General features: G+C 42.5%; 1 protein-coding gene across 1 annotated transcript in view; it reads right to left on the bottom strand.

Moving 5' to 3' along the window:
* The window catches only part of DCP2 (decapping mRNA 2), a 45,614-nt gene extending 41,338 nt beyond the window's left edge, over window positions 1-4,276 (bottom strand). Inside the window, exon 1 of the mRNA XM_082836204.1 lies at window positions 4,128-4,276. Within this exon, the coding sequence (XP_082692330.1) occupies window positions 4,128-4,180 (53 nt within the window). The 5' untranslated portion in view covers window positions 4,181-4,276. The remainder of the gene's footprint in view (window positions 1-4,127) is intronic.
* Between the last annotated feature and the right edge of the window lie 12,453 nt (window positions 4,277-16,729).

Raw genomic sequence — 16,729 nt, 5'->3', positions numbered from 1 at the left:
CACCTAACAAAAATGTCACCTTTCCAATGTTCCCACAGATAGACAAAGCATTAGCACAAGGACTACAATTAATACAAAAATGTTTCCAGTGAACTGAACACTAAGATAGCAAGCTGAAGATAAACACAAATTATTTAATTAACCTATACGATCACCAAAATAGCAGCAACATTAGTTGCTAGAAACTACCTTTCTCCTTTTAACACTGGAGTGGCTTTACAATTTAATTCTAACGGGGCTTATAAAAAACTCCGAACACTTCTTTAAGAGAAATAACTTACCAAACTGCAGTTTTCAGTTTTTACTTTAAAAACATGCTTTCCAAATCTTTAATAAGATTATTTAAATGGTACTGAAAAACTATGTATTTTACTTCTAATGTCAAAAATCATGGCGCACCAAAGGCAAATATCACCATAAAATGGTGCTGATTTACTTTTTTACATACACGTACATGTTTTATTATAAAGTAATTTTGGTTCACTAAAGCATTTTAGACCAGAGTCTTCCCTTCCTCTCCTCCAATTCCATTTCACCCAGAAGTCACCAATTTTATCAGTTTGGTGTATATATTACTTTCAGACTTCTCCTGTGCACGCACACAAACATACATATACAAAACATTTTAAAATTTGTTTTAACAAAGGGCATAAAATGACTAGTTATTACCCTCAGTAGTATATTGTGTACATTTTCAAGACACAAACATTTTCCTTCAGTTTACTGTTTGCTAACTGCCTGAGGAATTTCTAATGGCTGCACAGTATTCCTGTAAATGAAATGTCCCATATTCAACCACCTGAAAAATAACATTTCATGTCTTAGGTTATAAGCTGTCTCATGGTTATAAAGTCACATCTTGAAATTTTAAGTCTCTTGCTCTAATGTTTCACATAAAAATCACTCTCAAATTTTACATTCCTCCAAAACATATTAATATATGGTCAATAACTGACATAGACAAGATTAGCAGGACTATGTAATTTATCAAAAATCAAAATAACACAAAGCAAAAAAACCCTTACAGGTACTGATCATAAGTAAAACTGGAGAAAATACAAAGGGAGTAAAAACAAGAGTCAAGACCAAACTTATAAATCAGCAGGTACTTAAAAAAGAAGTATAGGACTTCCCCGGTGGCGCAGTGGTTAAGAACCCATCTGCCAATACAGGGGACACGGGTTCAAGCCCTGGTCCAGGAAGATCACACATGCCACGGAGCAACTAAGCCCACGCACCACAACTACTGAGCCTGTGCTCTAGAGCCCGCGAGCCACAACTACTGAAGCCCATGCTCCGCAACAAGAGAAGCCTGCACATTGCAATGAAGAGTAGCCCCCGCTCACCGCAACTAGAGAAAGCCTGGGCGCAGAAACAAAGACCCAACACAGCCATACATACATACATACATACAATTTTTTTAATCTTTAAGTTAATCAACAAAGATATTATAAATATTAACTTGAAAATGGTATTACTTTTAAAACCTCAAGTTTTAAGAAATGGTTATTTGGTTTTAAAACGGAGCAGGAGCCTTCCTGGGAAAAGACATTCCCACCCCTTATCAGTCACCTCTTATTCAGAGAAAAGTTTTAGCCTCCTAGACTAAATTTGGTTCAGAAAAGCAAGAAAATGCAGAAACAAAGGAAAGCAGTCTAGCATGACAAAGTAAAAATGGCTTAGCCATAAAACAAAGTCAAGGACCTTTAGTTCCTCCTCAAGGCCTATAGATAATATCCTGAGCCATATCCCAAAGTTGTTTTGCAGAAACTAAAACCCCCAGCAGCTGGAAGAAGTCAACTGCATATGCTAACCACCAGCAAGCAGCCCTCAGACCCTTGAAACCAGGTTGATAATTTGAGATTCCTAAAATGCCACCCTGTTACCTCACCACCAACCTATCAGAAGGATGTCCATGAGCTGATTACTCACCCTGGACCCCTTCCCTCATCTTGCCTTTAAAAACCCTTCCCTGAAAGCCATTGGGGAGTTTGTCTTTTGAGCATGAACTGTCCATTCTTCCTTGCATGGCCCAGCAATAAATGCAGTACTTCCCTTCAACGACAAACAGTGGCAGTATAGGCTTTTCTGCACCTCAGGGGAGTAGACCCAAGTTTGGTTTGGTAACAGTTTCACTGTTAGTTTAACAAGTAGCTAGCCCTAATTTTTAAAAACATCATTCTTACAGAGCCAAAACACAGTAATTACAAAAAATTTTCTTAAAGGAAAAAAAGAAATTTTTCTCTATTCCAAAAAATTTGTATAAAATAGTTTAAATAAACTAACTAGAAAAACAAGTAAGAATCTTTATTTAACACAACAGGTGTTTAACATGAAGTCTACAAAACACACCATTATTTTTAAGTAAGATTACACACATAAAATCAACCACCTTCATAATGGTAATCTGACTTCTTTAAATAATGTAATCCTCCATAATATACAAAATAAACCCAATACTAATGGGACAATTAGTGTAGATGCCTGAAAAAGTATAAGATTACCCATCTTTTCTAAATCACCTGTATCCCTATTAATTCATACATAAACTATTGCTCACCTTTCCAAATACTGCTCATATTTAATTTTTCTAACTATAAAATGTACATCCTCTAAAAAATCTTGGAAACATGAATAAGAAAATAAAAATCATAATCCCACATCTGGTATATGTTCTTCCACTCATTTACCTAAGACAGACATCAAACCTCTTTAAGAAAAATGATCATAGAAAATGAGGGCCTTTTAAGTGGTTCATTCGAGTCTATCCTATTCCAAAAGTTATAATCATACCATCACTAAAGAAATACAGTGACGTTAATTCTCAGTGGTTGCAGAATTAGTCTATTTACTTATCTACATGTACTTTTTTTGTGTGAGGATATAACATTAGACTTGACTTTCTATTTCATCCACCTGCGTAGGAAAAAAAGCAGACATTAAAAAGGCCTAGGTCTTAAATCTTGATTTTCTAAATTAAGATGAATGTGACCTTGTGTAAATTACAACCTGAGTCTGTCAGATGAAAATGGAAAAAACTGCACCTACCAAATAGGGTGGTTTCGAGGATTAAATGATACATGTGAAGAGAGCAGCCTGCCTGCCTGGCACTCAATAATAACTCCACAAGTATTAGTTCTTCCTTTCCCATTAAAAGAGGCGTGAATGCGACACAACTACTAAAGGCAGACTTTTAGACATAAATACGTGAAATGTGTTTGTTTTCATCAGAGCTTTCACTCATTTGTAATTAAAATTACTTCACAACCCACTTACACCGACGACAACTCAGGGTTATTACTGCACCAAAATGAGTTCCTTTTCCTGAAGTAAAATTTTAAGGCCATTTTACACTTGCTTGGCTATCTGAAATCATAGCCAACAAGAGAGAAGAACTCAGGAAATTTCTCTTGTAAAAGTACTCCATGAGTTAAAACCCAGCGGTTGAGAATTTCCTTTAAGAAGGATAATTAAGAGATTGGAGTGGGTGGGGGTAAGGGACTCCAGACTTTTTTTCCCACTTCCAATGGTAAGTTTGGGGATAAACAAAAGAATAATTCTTTACAGCATTTACAGAGAACGCCACGGACCCATAAGAATACTCCGGGGAATGGTAAATTTGAAAATTGCTCCCTGCAATTTTCCGAGAACCTGGGATTGTCCGAGAACCTGGGATTCTAAGACTTAAAAACCTTGGGGTCTTTCAACAGAATTGGGGAAATGAGATGGAGGGAGGAGGGGGTAAAACGGTCTGTGAAAGCCAGAGAGCCAGAAAAAGCAATGGGAGGGGGGAGGGGCTGCCCCCAAAATGCCAAAGATCCAGGCTTTGGCGAAGCGGCTTCGCTTGCGGGGAAATCAAAGTAGTTGGGGAACTAAGAAAATGAGGAAATTCCAGCGCTGCGCGAGGAGGAATGGAGGGGGGCGTGAGAAACAGGGAGGCTGCGGCGGAAGAAGAGGGGTGGTGTCGTCCGAGATAAGGGTCGAGGGGGAAAGGGCGCAGCGGCGGGACCGGAAAGCCCGGACAAGGATGTGAGCCGGCGGAGGAGACGCGGAGGCGTCCGGGGTCGCCGAAACTTAGAGAAAGAGTAGGGGACAAGGGGCCGGAGCAGCGCGGGGCGCCCCAGTACCTGCAGAGATCGTCCAGGACGCTGCAGGGAATCTCCACCCGTTTAGTCTCCATGATGAGGACCCACAGCAGGAGCAGTGCATCCCGGCTCCGCGCGGCCGGGGACCGAGGGTACGGCACGGAGAGCAGGCGGCGGCGGTAACGGCAACGGCGGCGGCGGCGGCTCCGACGAAAACGAGAGGGGGAAGGGGCGGGACCCGCTCACTTCCGCCCGGCTCCCTCAGCCTGGGACCCCGAGGCTGGGCCGCGGAGCGGGGGCGGAGCTCCTGGAGCCACGCCCCTGCTCTGCTTGAAAGGGCCAATGGGAAGCTGGAGAACCGGCAGCCTGAGCAAGCTAAGCCAATGAGACGTTTGTTTATTGGTCCGTCGGCTCCAATCCGTCTTCAAGCTATTCGGTTGCTACTCAGAAAACCAACTTCCCGCCGCCTTGGACTGGGCCTTGAGGTGGATAGACGCATGCGCACTATGCCTCCTTCGCACTCTTAGGAAGTCTGGAGGGCTCAGGTCTGCGCACTAGATCCCAAGACCAATATCCAGGACTTCGACGTGGTCTGCACCGCCGCTCCGTGACCGAGCAGGCGCTCCGACCTCTGCGCTGCAGAGCCTGTGGGCGCTTTCAGCACGAGTGTGCATGCGTGGTTTCTGTCACCAGATATCCCGCGCACACATTCACCGCCGCCCCCAGCAACTCCAGGCCAAGGGCTGTGTCTCCTTTCGCTACAAACCCCCAAGAGAGTTGTCATTTTTGTGGTGGCTCACCTCGTTCACTCTGCGGGCACCCAACCCTGACTGTGAAGACAAGGGACTTTACCCCAGTATTTGACACCCTGTGAGATCTCAGAAAATATGAATTGATTGAACCTGAACTATGGAATCTGCATTCCATCTCCTGCACGCTCACACCACTCCAACTGGCTAGTCCTCATTCATTCCACATCTTGCTTATTGGAGTCCAATCCATTTGGCATCCTTGGAGACACTCTGGATGCGTCCATTTATCAACTTGCTCCTTTTGTATCAGACCCACAGGCCCAGACACACCTGCTCAGTCTTGAGTTTAGTCTGTTCTGCCATTTAATCTCCCATCTTTTAATTTCTGTTAAAATGCCCACTGCCTTTACATCAGGTTCGCATTATTCTCCCTAGTCTAAGAGCTGCCTAACCAGTACCTCCCCCACCTCCATTCTTAGACTGTACACCTGCCCAGGTTTTGTTTTGTTTTGTCCAGATATGAACAGGTTACTATCTTTTCAGCTTCTGATAGCCCACCTACATCAGCTTCTGATGTATGTTCAAGCCCAAACTTGGTATAGGAGCCCTGTTACCATCTATTTTACTCTATTTTCCATCTTTGTTCTTTTTGCTTTTTATCGGAAGAGTCCTCAAGTTTATTTTCCAGCCATCTATAGTTTTTACTTTTCTAGAATTTTCTTTCGTTCTTCAAATGGCTCTTCGTCATGGTGTCATAGCCTTGCTTCATAGATCCTGTATTTCTATGAGGATATTAATACATTTCAAAAGTTTTCTTCTTCCTGAATAGTCTTTTATTCCTCTCAGTTGCTTTTTCCTATTAATTTGGCTTCCACCTATCATATTAGATGTTTTCTGGTGGTCCTCAACTATTCACTCATACTTAAGAGTATGGAACTAAAGAACTGGAGTCAAGTGCTGTAAAAGCTGATTGGAAGCCCCAAGCATGTGGGTGGGACTTGTTTCCTGAGAGCTTCACTGTACGATGGTCTGGCTGGGCTGCTGGTTGGGAACACGTGGCATCGGTATCTGTAGGTCATTCTTTCCAGCTGGTCAAATTCCCCGTAGAGAAAATCCTTTCAGGCCAAACTGGAAATATTCTAGGAGTCAAGTAGGGAAGCACAGGCTGGAGTATTCTGTTTGTTCTATTCAGTCCTCCCTGCCACAGTACAAGTCTAGTTTGGGTTACCTAAGAAACAGGCCCTGCGACAAGGATTTGAGTGCAAGTAATTGATTTGAGATGTGATCCTGGGAGAGACTGGTGGCAGAGCAGGGAAGTGAGTCAAGGAAAGGAAGAAAGCCAATGAAAGGATTATTATCAACAAAGTTAGCACTGAGGGTTAACTGGAGCTGGAGAACTTTGAAGACCAGTATGAAACACACCTCAGAGTTATCCTACTCAAGGGGTGAGAAAGATGGAGTATTTATATACTAATTTCCATCAACTATTGGTTGAGGGCTGCCCTTGGGGTCAACATCCCAGCCTGCCACATGGGCAGCAAGGCAGGCTCTGCTGACCAGAAAAAACCCTCAGGCAAAGCCCTCATCAGGTGGAAAAGATAATTACGTGATGACCAGATGCTGGCTGTTGGATGTTGTTGTGCTGCACCAGGGCAAGCCTGCAAGCCTTGTAGCTGCCCAGCCTCGAGACCAAAGAAAGAGCCCAGAGACACCAACATCGGTGGTATATTGGACAGGAGGATCTTACACAAAGGGTCCTGGGGTGCCCCTACCATGGGCAGCAGATGGCAGGCAGGACATGGCAGGGAGAAGGAGGCTACCATCTATAGGGGGAATTCACATCAGGTGGGCTCATCAGTTACCAGTGACTAATTAAGGCCTATGGTTAAGAGGATTGGACAGTCATGTGAGTGAAGCAGGGACTGGTCAAGCAGGGATGTACAGAAAGCAAGAGAACAGCCATCTTGAATGGCCTGACCATGCGGATGTCCAGGCAGCTTGGTGTAATAGATTGGTGGATGATGGTAAAGCCCCTTCAGTAGCTCTGTCTTGCTTGGTGTGCACTCTATCTAGCCTACTGTAACAAGCAGGACCCCATGAGGCCGTCCTGGGACAGACCCCGCCCCTGCTCCACCATGTCCTCCACCTGCCTCTTGTCTGGAGAAAAACTTTAGCCAAATAATAAATTTAATCAGAGAAGTGAGAAAATGTGAAAGCAAAGGAAAACAACAAGACAAAATAATAATAATTTAACCATTAAACAAAAGCAAGGACCTTTAGTTCCTACTCAAGGGCTACAGATAATATTCTGAGCCATATCCTTTGAGCTGTTTTGTAGATACTGAAAACCCTCATCAGGTGGAAAAAGTTAACTATGTGATGACCAGACTGTAGCATTGACATAAGGTTCTCTAGCTTACACAAGTCTGAGAACTGACCTCAAAGAACTGGGAACAAACCAACCCTGGAACTGAAGATTAACTGTACTTAAAACAATCAAGATGACACTGATCAGACCACTGCATGACCAATTTCAATGTGATTGTCGGAGCTGACTGTGCTCTTCTGCACTTGGCCCCCTCTCTCCGCCTATACACCCCTGAAACTCCCTTCAAAAACCCTTGCCCCCTGATCGGCAGTTGGGAATTGGCTTTTGGACACGAGTCCAAACCTTCTCCCCAGGTTGCCAACCTCCTAAATAAAGCAGTTTTTCCTTTCCTACCAACACTTGTCTCTCAAATACTGGCTTTCGAGCAGCGAGCAGACAAACCTGAGTTCAGTAACACTAACTGAACTTCTTTTCTGTGTCTGAGGGACACCTTGGTGGTTATTTTTCTTAGTTGTCCACTTGTAGCTCAAGTCTGGTTTTTAGAGTACTCTAAATGGTGGCAGTGAAACAATGGTGGAAGGCAAAGTGGTGTTTACCCCCAAGGGTCCAATGGCATAAAAACAATCAGGCTACCAGCCCCACTGAAGAACCTAGAGGAAGTTTTCCTGCTCCCTTATTTCTTTATAGTCTCCCAGCTCAGGGACAGCTACACAACTCCTTCTTTGGCTTTTAGGGGCCAGGAAGTCCCCAAACTCTCTCACAGTGCTAAGTCAATCTCCTCCACAAAGAATTCCAGTGATGTCTGAGGGCAAGCATCTTCCAAGTTACTTTCCTGCCCATTCCCCATCTCAACCCTGCTTCCTTTCACACACATTTCTAGGAGCTGGGCTAGTGCACAGTGGAGCAGCCCTTATAGCAGCCCTCTGAGCCGTGACTTCTAAAGAACCCAAGGCCTCATTCAAACCCAACTGTCCACAGGCCCCAGCAGCCTGTGGCTTGAGAGAAGAAAATAAATTGGAGTTTGGAGTTGAAGGAAAGGAAGATGCTAGCGTTCTTAACTTATAATATGATATGATTTTTAAATAATTGGGTTGATCAAAACCTTTACAGTTTTAAAATATGCTATCTCATTTAGTGTTTATAACTACATGGGATGGACAGATAGAGATTAATGAAGCTTATAAAGATTAAGTGACTTACAAAGATTAAATCATTAAACCACTGTATGCAATGGAGACAGAGCTAGAATTCAGGTCTTTTGAACTCATCAGCAGGAATTCTGCTTCAAGGAGAACGACACAATAATAATTATTAATATCTGTACAGCATATTATAGTATAAAATTATCTTCAAATACAATAATCCTCACAACAAAATGAGTTGTTGTAGAATTCTAAAAAAATACTTAACATGCTTACTGGCCTCTCCCAAGTCAGCTGAGCTCCTGACAGCTCTGGCTCCAATTTCTACAGGTCTCTTAGCTTTGCCCTACTCCACATGTTAGCTTTAACCTCAGGACACTGGTGAGATGGCCCTGGTAGTTCCTGATCTGATGACATTCAATAAAGAGAGGAGAGAATGGAGAGCCGTCAGGTATCAGAGTAGCCAATTAAACCAGCAAGCCAAAAATGGAAGAGTTAAGCCTTTAATCACTTACTGTGACAGTGTGAGAAAGAGGTTAAAACCAGACAAAGCATGTCTCCCTCCTTTCCATTTTCTCCTTGGAACAGAGCACTTGTCAAGGTCAGATGGATTAGCTCAGATCCATCAGTTTTGGGTGGTGGTTTCACTGAACAAAAGGCTCCAGCTGTTTTATGGACCCTGGGGAAAGGGTTAGGAGTGAAAAAGCACTCCTCCTTCCCAGATAAGGAAGTCTCAGCAGAGGCACCTGAAGAAGACCTCTGCCCAAGCCCTAGATAAGGAGACCTAGGATTGAAGGCCCTGGGGCTAGGAATGCAAATAGCGAAGCACAGGAGTCTGGGAGGCCTGAGTCCTTGACTGCAACCCCCCTCAGAGATCGCAGTCCACTAGCTGTGCACCAAGGCTGTGTAGAGAAGGCAGATATTCCCCATGAGGCCTGCCAGGCAAAGCTTTTGTAATTGCCCAGGGTTAGGCCTGAAAATCACACATCGGTCTTTAACCGTGAGACAGACTCATCAAGAACTGCTGGAATTAAGTGGACTCTGAAGCCTGTCCTACCTCTGAACCTACATGAACCCATACATTTTTTTTTAATAAATTCATTTAGTTTATTTAAATTTGGCTGCGTTGGGTCTTCATTGCTGCACACAGGCTTTCTCTAGTTGCGGCGAGCGGGGGCTACTCTTCGTTGCGGTGCGCAGGCTTCTCATTGTGGTGGCTTCTCTTGTTGCGGAGCACAGGCTCTAGGCATGTGGGCTTCGGTAGTTGTGGCAAGCAGGCTCAGTAGTTGTGGCTCACGGGCTCTAGAGTGCAGCCTCAGTAGTTGTGGCGCATGGACTTCATTGCTCCACGGCATGTGGGATCTTCCCGGACCAGGGCTCGAACCCGTGTCGCCTGCATTGGCAGGCGGATTCCTAACCACTGCACCACCAGGGAAGCCCAATACGTTTCTTTTTATTTCAGCCCAAGCTTTCTGTTACGTGGGCCCAAATCATTCCAACTGATATGTTTCACTAGCCACCCAGGGGCTCAGACCAGAAACCTAAGAGTGAATCTTGATTCCTGTCTTTCTCACACATTACCATTTCCAGTCCGTCAGTGAGTCCTGTCCAATCTACCTCTTAAACCTATCTTAAAAACCCATCCCCTTTATATGTATTGGTATAACTGGATCACTTTACTGTACACCTGAAACTAACACAACATTGTAAATCAACTATATTTCGATCAAAAATAAAAATAAACAAATAAATAGAGCCCATTCCTTTTTCTCCAACCTCAGCCTTCCCCACCTCAGTCCAAGCCACCTCATCTCTCACTTGGACAACTTCAATAGGCTCTCCTGTCTTCTGCTCTTGCCCTATTTTAATCCATCCTCCATGTAGCAGCAGGAGTGATCATCTTAAAACACAAATTTGATCACATCGCTCTCCTGCTTGGAAATCTTCATGATCCTTGGAGTCAAATCCAATATGCATGCTGTGACCCAAGAAACTATATGATGGGGCACCAGACTATCACTCTTGTTTCTTCCTATGTCCCATCTGCATCTCTCTCTCACTACACCCTAACCACACTAGCCTTCTTCCGATTCATCAAAAACTCCAAACTCTTGGGAATTCCCTGGCCGTACACTGGTTAGGAGGCCACACTTTCACTGAAAAGGGCACGGGTTCAATCCCTGGTCGGGGAGATAAGATCCAGCAAGCCACACGGCCAAAAAAAAAAGGAAGAAAAGGCCTTCTAACTCTTTCTGCATACCATTCCCTCTACCTGGAATGCTGCCCACCCACTTCTCTAATTCCCTCCTCTTCATCCTTTATGTACAGCTTAAACATCACCTCTTCAGAAATCCTTCCCTGCCCACTGTGTCTAAATAGTCTCTACTGTTATTATCAATCCCATTCCTTTGTTTTCTTCATACTATGCTTCCTCAGTGTGAATTTTTTTCAATCTATTTTTCCCTCTCCCCCACTATACCATAAGTTACAAGAAAGCAGGGATCTTGTCTATGTTATTCACTGAGTCCCCAGTGCTTAGAATATCTTTGTCATATGGTAGGCACTCTATAAACATTTGCTAATTAAGAATAGGCAAATGAGTAAGTTATCACCAAATATGTGCTGAGATTACTGAGGAAGAAATGACAAGATGCAAAATCTTAACATTAATAAGCGTGAAGTTCTTCAAAAAGAAAGTGCATCTCTGCTTAGAAATCTGTTGGGAAAGATGAACTCATTCTAGCTCAGATGGGTTTTTGTTTTTTTATTTTATTTATTTAATATTTTTGGCTGCGTTGGGTCTTCGTTGCTACGCACAGGCTTTCTCTAGTTGTGGTGAGCGGGGGCTACTCTTCATTGTGGTGCGTGGGCTTCTCATTGCAGTGGCCTCTCTTGTTGCGGAGCACGGGTTCTAGACACACGGGCTTCAGTAGTTGTGGCTCGCAGGCTCAGTAGTTGTGGCGCACGGGCCGCAGCATGTGGGATCTTCCCGGACCAGGGCTTGAACCTGTGTTCCCTGCATTTGCAGGCGGATTCTTAACCACTGTGCCACCAGGGAAGTCCCGGTTTTTGTTACTTTCACCAAAAAGTTCTAATTAATGCAGAGTTCACTTGCTCTCTCTCTATGTATGTGTGTATATATATATATATATATATACATATATACTATATCATATATATTATATAAATATATTATGTAAATATATAAAATATAATATACAATAATATAATAAATATATAATACATACCTATGTATGTTAAACATAAATATACGTATAAATATATTATGTATATAAAACAACTCTAGACTCTAGAACTCTAGAATATCTTCCTTTACTTTTGCCCTCCCCTTCCTGCTCCTCTGTCATGCCTAACTCCCATGCTCTGATAAGTTTGCCCAGAATTGGAGGAAGCAGTTGAAAGGGGGAAAATGAAGTTGTCGGACGCAAAAAAAAAGCTCTACTACAGTGGTAAACAACCTTTTTTTGCATGAGGGACAGCTCAGGAAAAAAGAAACTTGTTTCAGAATTTTTCTTTTTTAGAAATAATTTCTTAATTTTTTAAAATCAGAAATATAATCTCTATAACAATGCTTAAGAATTTTCTTATTTAATTCCCTGTCACTGATGAAGGGGTTTGGGGGTTTTTTCTTTACTAAAATTTCGGAAAGTAAATTACTAACAGGCACTAATTACTATGTTGATTCTTTGAATAAATTTTGTTGTTGAGTAAGCATGCTGGAGGCTGTTTTGTTTTTCTTTCTTTAACTGACCTTGTAAGCATCTTAATTGGGAAAAGCTGTTTATCTCATCTCATATAGAATTCTTTAAAAGAAGAAATTTTGTTGAAACAACAGCATACAAATCCTAAGCATTTCTCCAATCACTCATTATTAAAATAATCAGCTTAATTGGGCCCCATTACCCATTGGTCGACATGGAGCTTATTGTCCACAGTTGGTCTGTTACTCTCCAGACAGAGGCCCCATCTGTGACAGGCCTGGGTGGCCCCAACTGTTCCCAGAGTACACAAGGACACCAGAATCCAAAACAACAAAAGTCTGTTTTATCTCTACCAGCAGAGGGTGTCCATTCCTTTTTCCCATTTTTAAAGTTGACATCATACAGCCTTCTTATGTTTTTAGCACAAGAGCAGGACTTGAAAACTGAGCCTTTTGCCATACGTAGGACTCCCCTTGTAATGACTTCAGGTGAGTATATCATTATCTGCTTAAATGATTCAGATCTCCGAAAAAACCCTTTCCCACATAAGGAAAACTCTCCCTGAAAGTTGGCTTTCTCTTTTCTATTCTATAGTCACTGCAGCACTGCCAAATGGTGATATAATCTCACTCTCTACATTCGTTTTATATTATATTGCTGCTTTGACAAATTACCAAACTTGGTGGCTTAAACAGTACAAATTTATTACCTTATAGTCTGTAGGTTAGAAGGCCAACAAAGATCCCACTGAGCTACAATCAGGATGTTGGCAAGGCTGTGTTCCCTACTGGCGGCTCTAAAAGCAGAATAAGTTTCCTTGCCTTTTCCAGCCTCTAGAGACCACCTGCTTTCTTTGGCTCATGCTTCCCTTCCTCCCCTCCCAAGCCAGTAATGTTTGGTCGATTCCTTCTTGCATCACATTACTCTGACCTTCTTGCATAGTCTCATTTCCCTGTGACTCACTCCTTCTGCTTCCTCCTCCATTTTTAAGGACCCCCGTGATTGCATTGGGCCCAAATGGATAATTCAGGACAACCTCCCTATCTTAAAGCCAGCTGATTAGTAACCTTAATTCCCCCTTTTCCATTAACATAACATAGTCACAGATTCCAGGGACTGGGATGGACATTTTGGGGGGCATTATTCTGCTTGTCACACTGTATAGGTATCCTTGCTTTACAGCTTTTCTCTATGCCTACCCACCCCCTTACCTCCACTTCCAGGAATCATTGCCAGATTTGTTTTTTTGGACCTTCGGCATGTGGGATCTTAGTTCCCTGACCAGGGTTCAAACCCATGCCCCCTGCAGTGGAAGCACCGAGTATTAATCACTGGGCAGCCAGGGAAGTCCCCACTGACAAATTTTTATGGTGCCTGAAAATAGCTAGTTTTAGCAAATTAAAATTATGCAGTTTTAGCTCCTTTGTTCATTGTGCATGGGATCACCCAGTTTAAAACCAGCCCTTATTTAAGGGTAAAATAATGCCTGGGATTTGCTTTAAAATAATCCACCAGGGGAAAAAGTTGCAAGGCAAATAGATAAAATAAGGTAAGTAATTGTTGAAGTTGGGTGATAAGTACATGGAGTTTAATTATATTCTTTTCTTTTGTGTATATTTTCAAAAGTTCGTAATTTAAAAATTGAGACTTTCTTGGGACTTCCCTGGCAGTCTGGTGGTTAAGACTCCGTGCTTCCATTGCAGGGGGTCTGGGTTTGATCCCTGGTCAGGGAAACTAAGATCCCTCGTGCCACATGGCACAGCCAAAAAAAAAAAAAATCTAGACTTTCTTACTGAGAATTCAATTGACTTCTCTTCTTGCTTTTTTTTTTTTTTTTTTTTTACTGTTTGAGAGGGGAAAAAAATAAGAATAGTCAAAACTGCATACTAAATATGTCCTTATTAAATGCACTAATTTGGAAATGCAACTGACTTAAAAAAAAACTTTTTGGAGATATAATTTACAATAAGATGCTGCTGACTTTTATAAAATTAAACTTTATTTGAGAAAATTGGAGATTCATATCTAGCTGTAAGAAGAGAGCTCTGATATACCCTTTACCCAGTTTCCCACAGTGGTAACATCTTACAAAACTATAGCAGGATATCACAACCAGGAGAGTGACATGGACAGTCAAGACACACATTTTCATCACCATTAGGATCCTTCATGATGCCCTTTTATAGCCAGCATTTTCTGTGTAGGTGACATGTATTTATTGTACATTCCAAATGAGGACTCTTCTTATCAATTTTACATGCCTTCCTCTCAGCTTTGCTTAGGAACTTATTGGCAGTTGCTTAAAATCACCAAAACCTATTTTTCAGAGCTGTCAAACACACTGACTGATATAATCCTAAAACTGAACTGACCAAATTTTAGGAACCATAGATAGACTAGCAAAATATGAGCTCAAATAAGGGATTGAGAGCAGTGCACAGAATAGTGGAGAGGCATCCTGGGACTCCAGCATCAAAGCAGCATGGCAGGGAGGCAGGGCAGTCAGTGTAACCACCTGGGTGGCCCAGTCATCAAACACGTGACTGACACTGCTACTGCCAGCTGCCTCTTCCAACATCCAGGCTCTTCACTCCTTTCAGCTAAAGGGCTCACGTAGGAATGCACGTTGGTGCAGCCACTATGGAAAACAGTATGGAGGTTCCTCAAAAAGCTAAAGATACAGTGGCCATGTGATCCAGCAATCCCACTCCTGGGCATATATCCAGACAAAACTATAATTCAAAAAGATACATGCACCCCTATGTTCATAGCAGCACTAGTCGCCATAGCCAAGACAGGGGGACAACCTAAGTGTCCAGCAGCAGATGAATGGATAAAGAGGATGTGGTATATATATACAATGGAATACTACTCAGCCATAAAAAAGAATGAAATAATGCCATGTGCAGCAACATGGATGGACCTAGAGATTATCATACTAAGTGAAGTAAGTCAACAAGAGAAAGACAAATACCATATGATATCACTTATATGTGGAATCTAAAATACAACATAAATGAACTTATCTACAAAACAGAAACAGACTCACAAAGAGAACTGAATCACTTTGCTGTACAGCAGAAATTAACACAATACTGTGAATCAACTATACTTGGATTAAAAAAATTAAATTATTAAATTAAATAAATAAAGGGCTCACTTAAAAGCCTACATCTCCTGGCCCCTCTCACAGCTGTATGTGAGTAGATGGAACAACTGCATTTGGCCAAGAAGATGTATGCATAGGGTGGTCTAGGACTTCAGGAAAGTCTCTAAAAGCAAGCTTTTCTTTACTCCTTCCTGTGGCCAACAACTGACCCTCTGGTCAGAGAAGTAAAATAGAAGATGCTGTGGACTCTGATGACCTTGGAGCCACCAAACCAGGCCTGGAGTACCTTTCTGTAGATTTCCTTTATTGAGAGAAAGAGAGACAGGCAGAGAGAGAGAGAGGTAAACTTCTGTCTTGTGTAAGCCATGATATTGGGCTTTTTCTCTTACATGCAGACGGTGATCCAAGCTGACATAAACAATCTTCCCCTTATCTAGAGGTAATCTTCCCCTTATTTGAGGCTTGAAACTGCTCTTTTGATTTGGGAAAAAAACACTTCAGTAGGCTTTTTGATCCTATAAAACTAAAGGCCTGAAATGATTACAGACTGAAGAGTTTGAGACAGTGGGAGGTAACCAGCTCTGTGGAATGATGCAAAATTTTCTCTTCCTTTGAGTAGAGTTGAGGCCCTGAAGAAAGAGGGTTACTATATTGGAGGAAGGGATAATGAGCAGAAAGGAAGGATTTCTTATCTTTTTAGAAGAAAACCAAAGGGCATAGTTGAGGGCCTGACCCTGGGTAGAGTTTAAGTTCAGGATACCCACATCTATCATCTATTCTCTCAAAGACACTCTTGCCACCAGGGGCCTAAGGAGAGTGACAGCCAGTGGGGCAGCCTTCTGTAGAGATGGATCTGGGAGTCAGGATATCAGCATACATTAATTTTAAGGTAGATTTTTTTTTTTTCCCTGCACAGTAATTCTCTTTGCTGATGTCCAAATGTAGTGAGCATCTGTCTTTCCTTTCCTTTCCTTTCTGCATCCATTTTCCCTCTGGTAACATGAAGCTATGTTTCCTTCAGGAGCAACTCCTCCCCCACCCACACCCTTGTGTTTTGGGAGGGTTTGATTCCTCATCCCCAACCCCTTCACCCTAGCCCCCAATCTCCAAGAGCATTTGTCACAGTGATTAGTTAAGGGATAAGCTAGGAACACAAGTCATGCTCAATAAACCCAATACTATGACATTTGGGGGGCTTAGTGGGAAAGGAATGTCTTCTTTCTGCTCTTCTTGCTAAAGTGCTCAGAACATAAGCTTGGAGATTCTGTGCCTTCTCTGCTACTACTCAGGAGAGCCTGCCTGAGAATGAAGCCAAGACAGATGAAACAGGGGCATGAGATGAAAAGAAACCATTTCTGATCACATTGTTTGCACCCTGGAATCCAAATGAGCCTTGAACTACATGTATCCCCTGCATTTTTCGTGACCTTAGCCAACACATTCTCTTTTACTGATGGTGGTGTTGTTGCTCTTTAAAACAAGTTTGAGTTGAGTGTCTGTCTCTTGCAACCCTGAGTCCTGACTGACACACTAAGTCTGGTCTTCCTGTGTTTTGGGGAATCAAGGAAGAAGTGTGTGCCTACATTTGGA

This window comes from Leucopleurus acutus (assembly GCF_964270905.1).
Source record: "Leucopleurus acutus genome assembly, chromosome: 3".
NCBI lineage: Eukaryota > Metazoa > Chordata > Mammalia > Artiodactyla > Delphinidae > Leucopleurus > Leucopleurus acutus.
The sequence above is the reverse complement of the archived record's forward strand: the minus strand, read 5'-3'. Positions and strand labels throughout refer to the sequence as shown.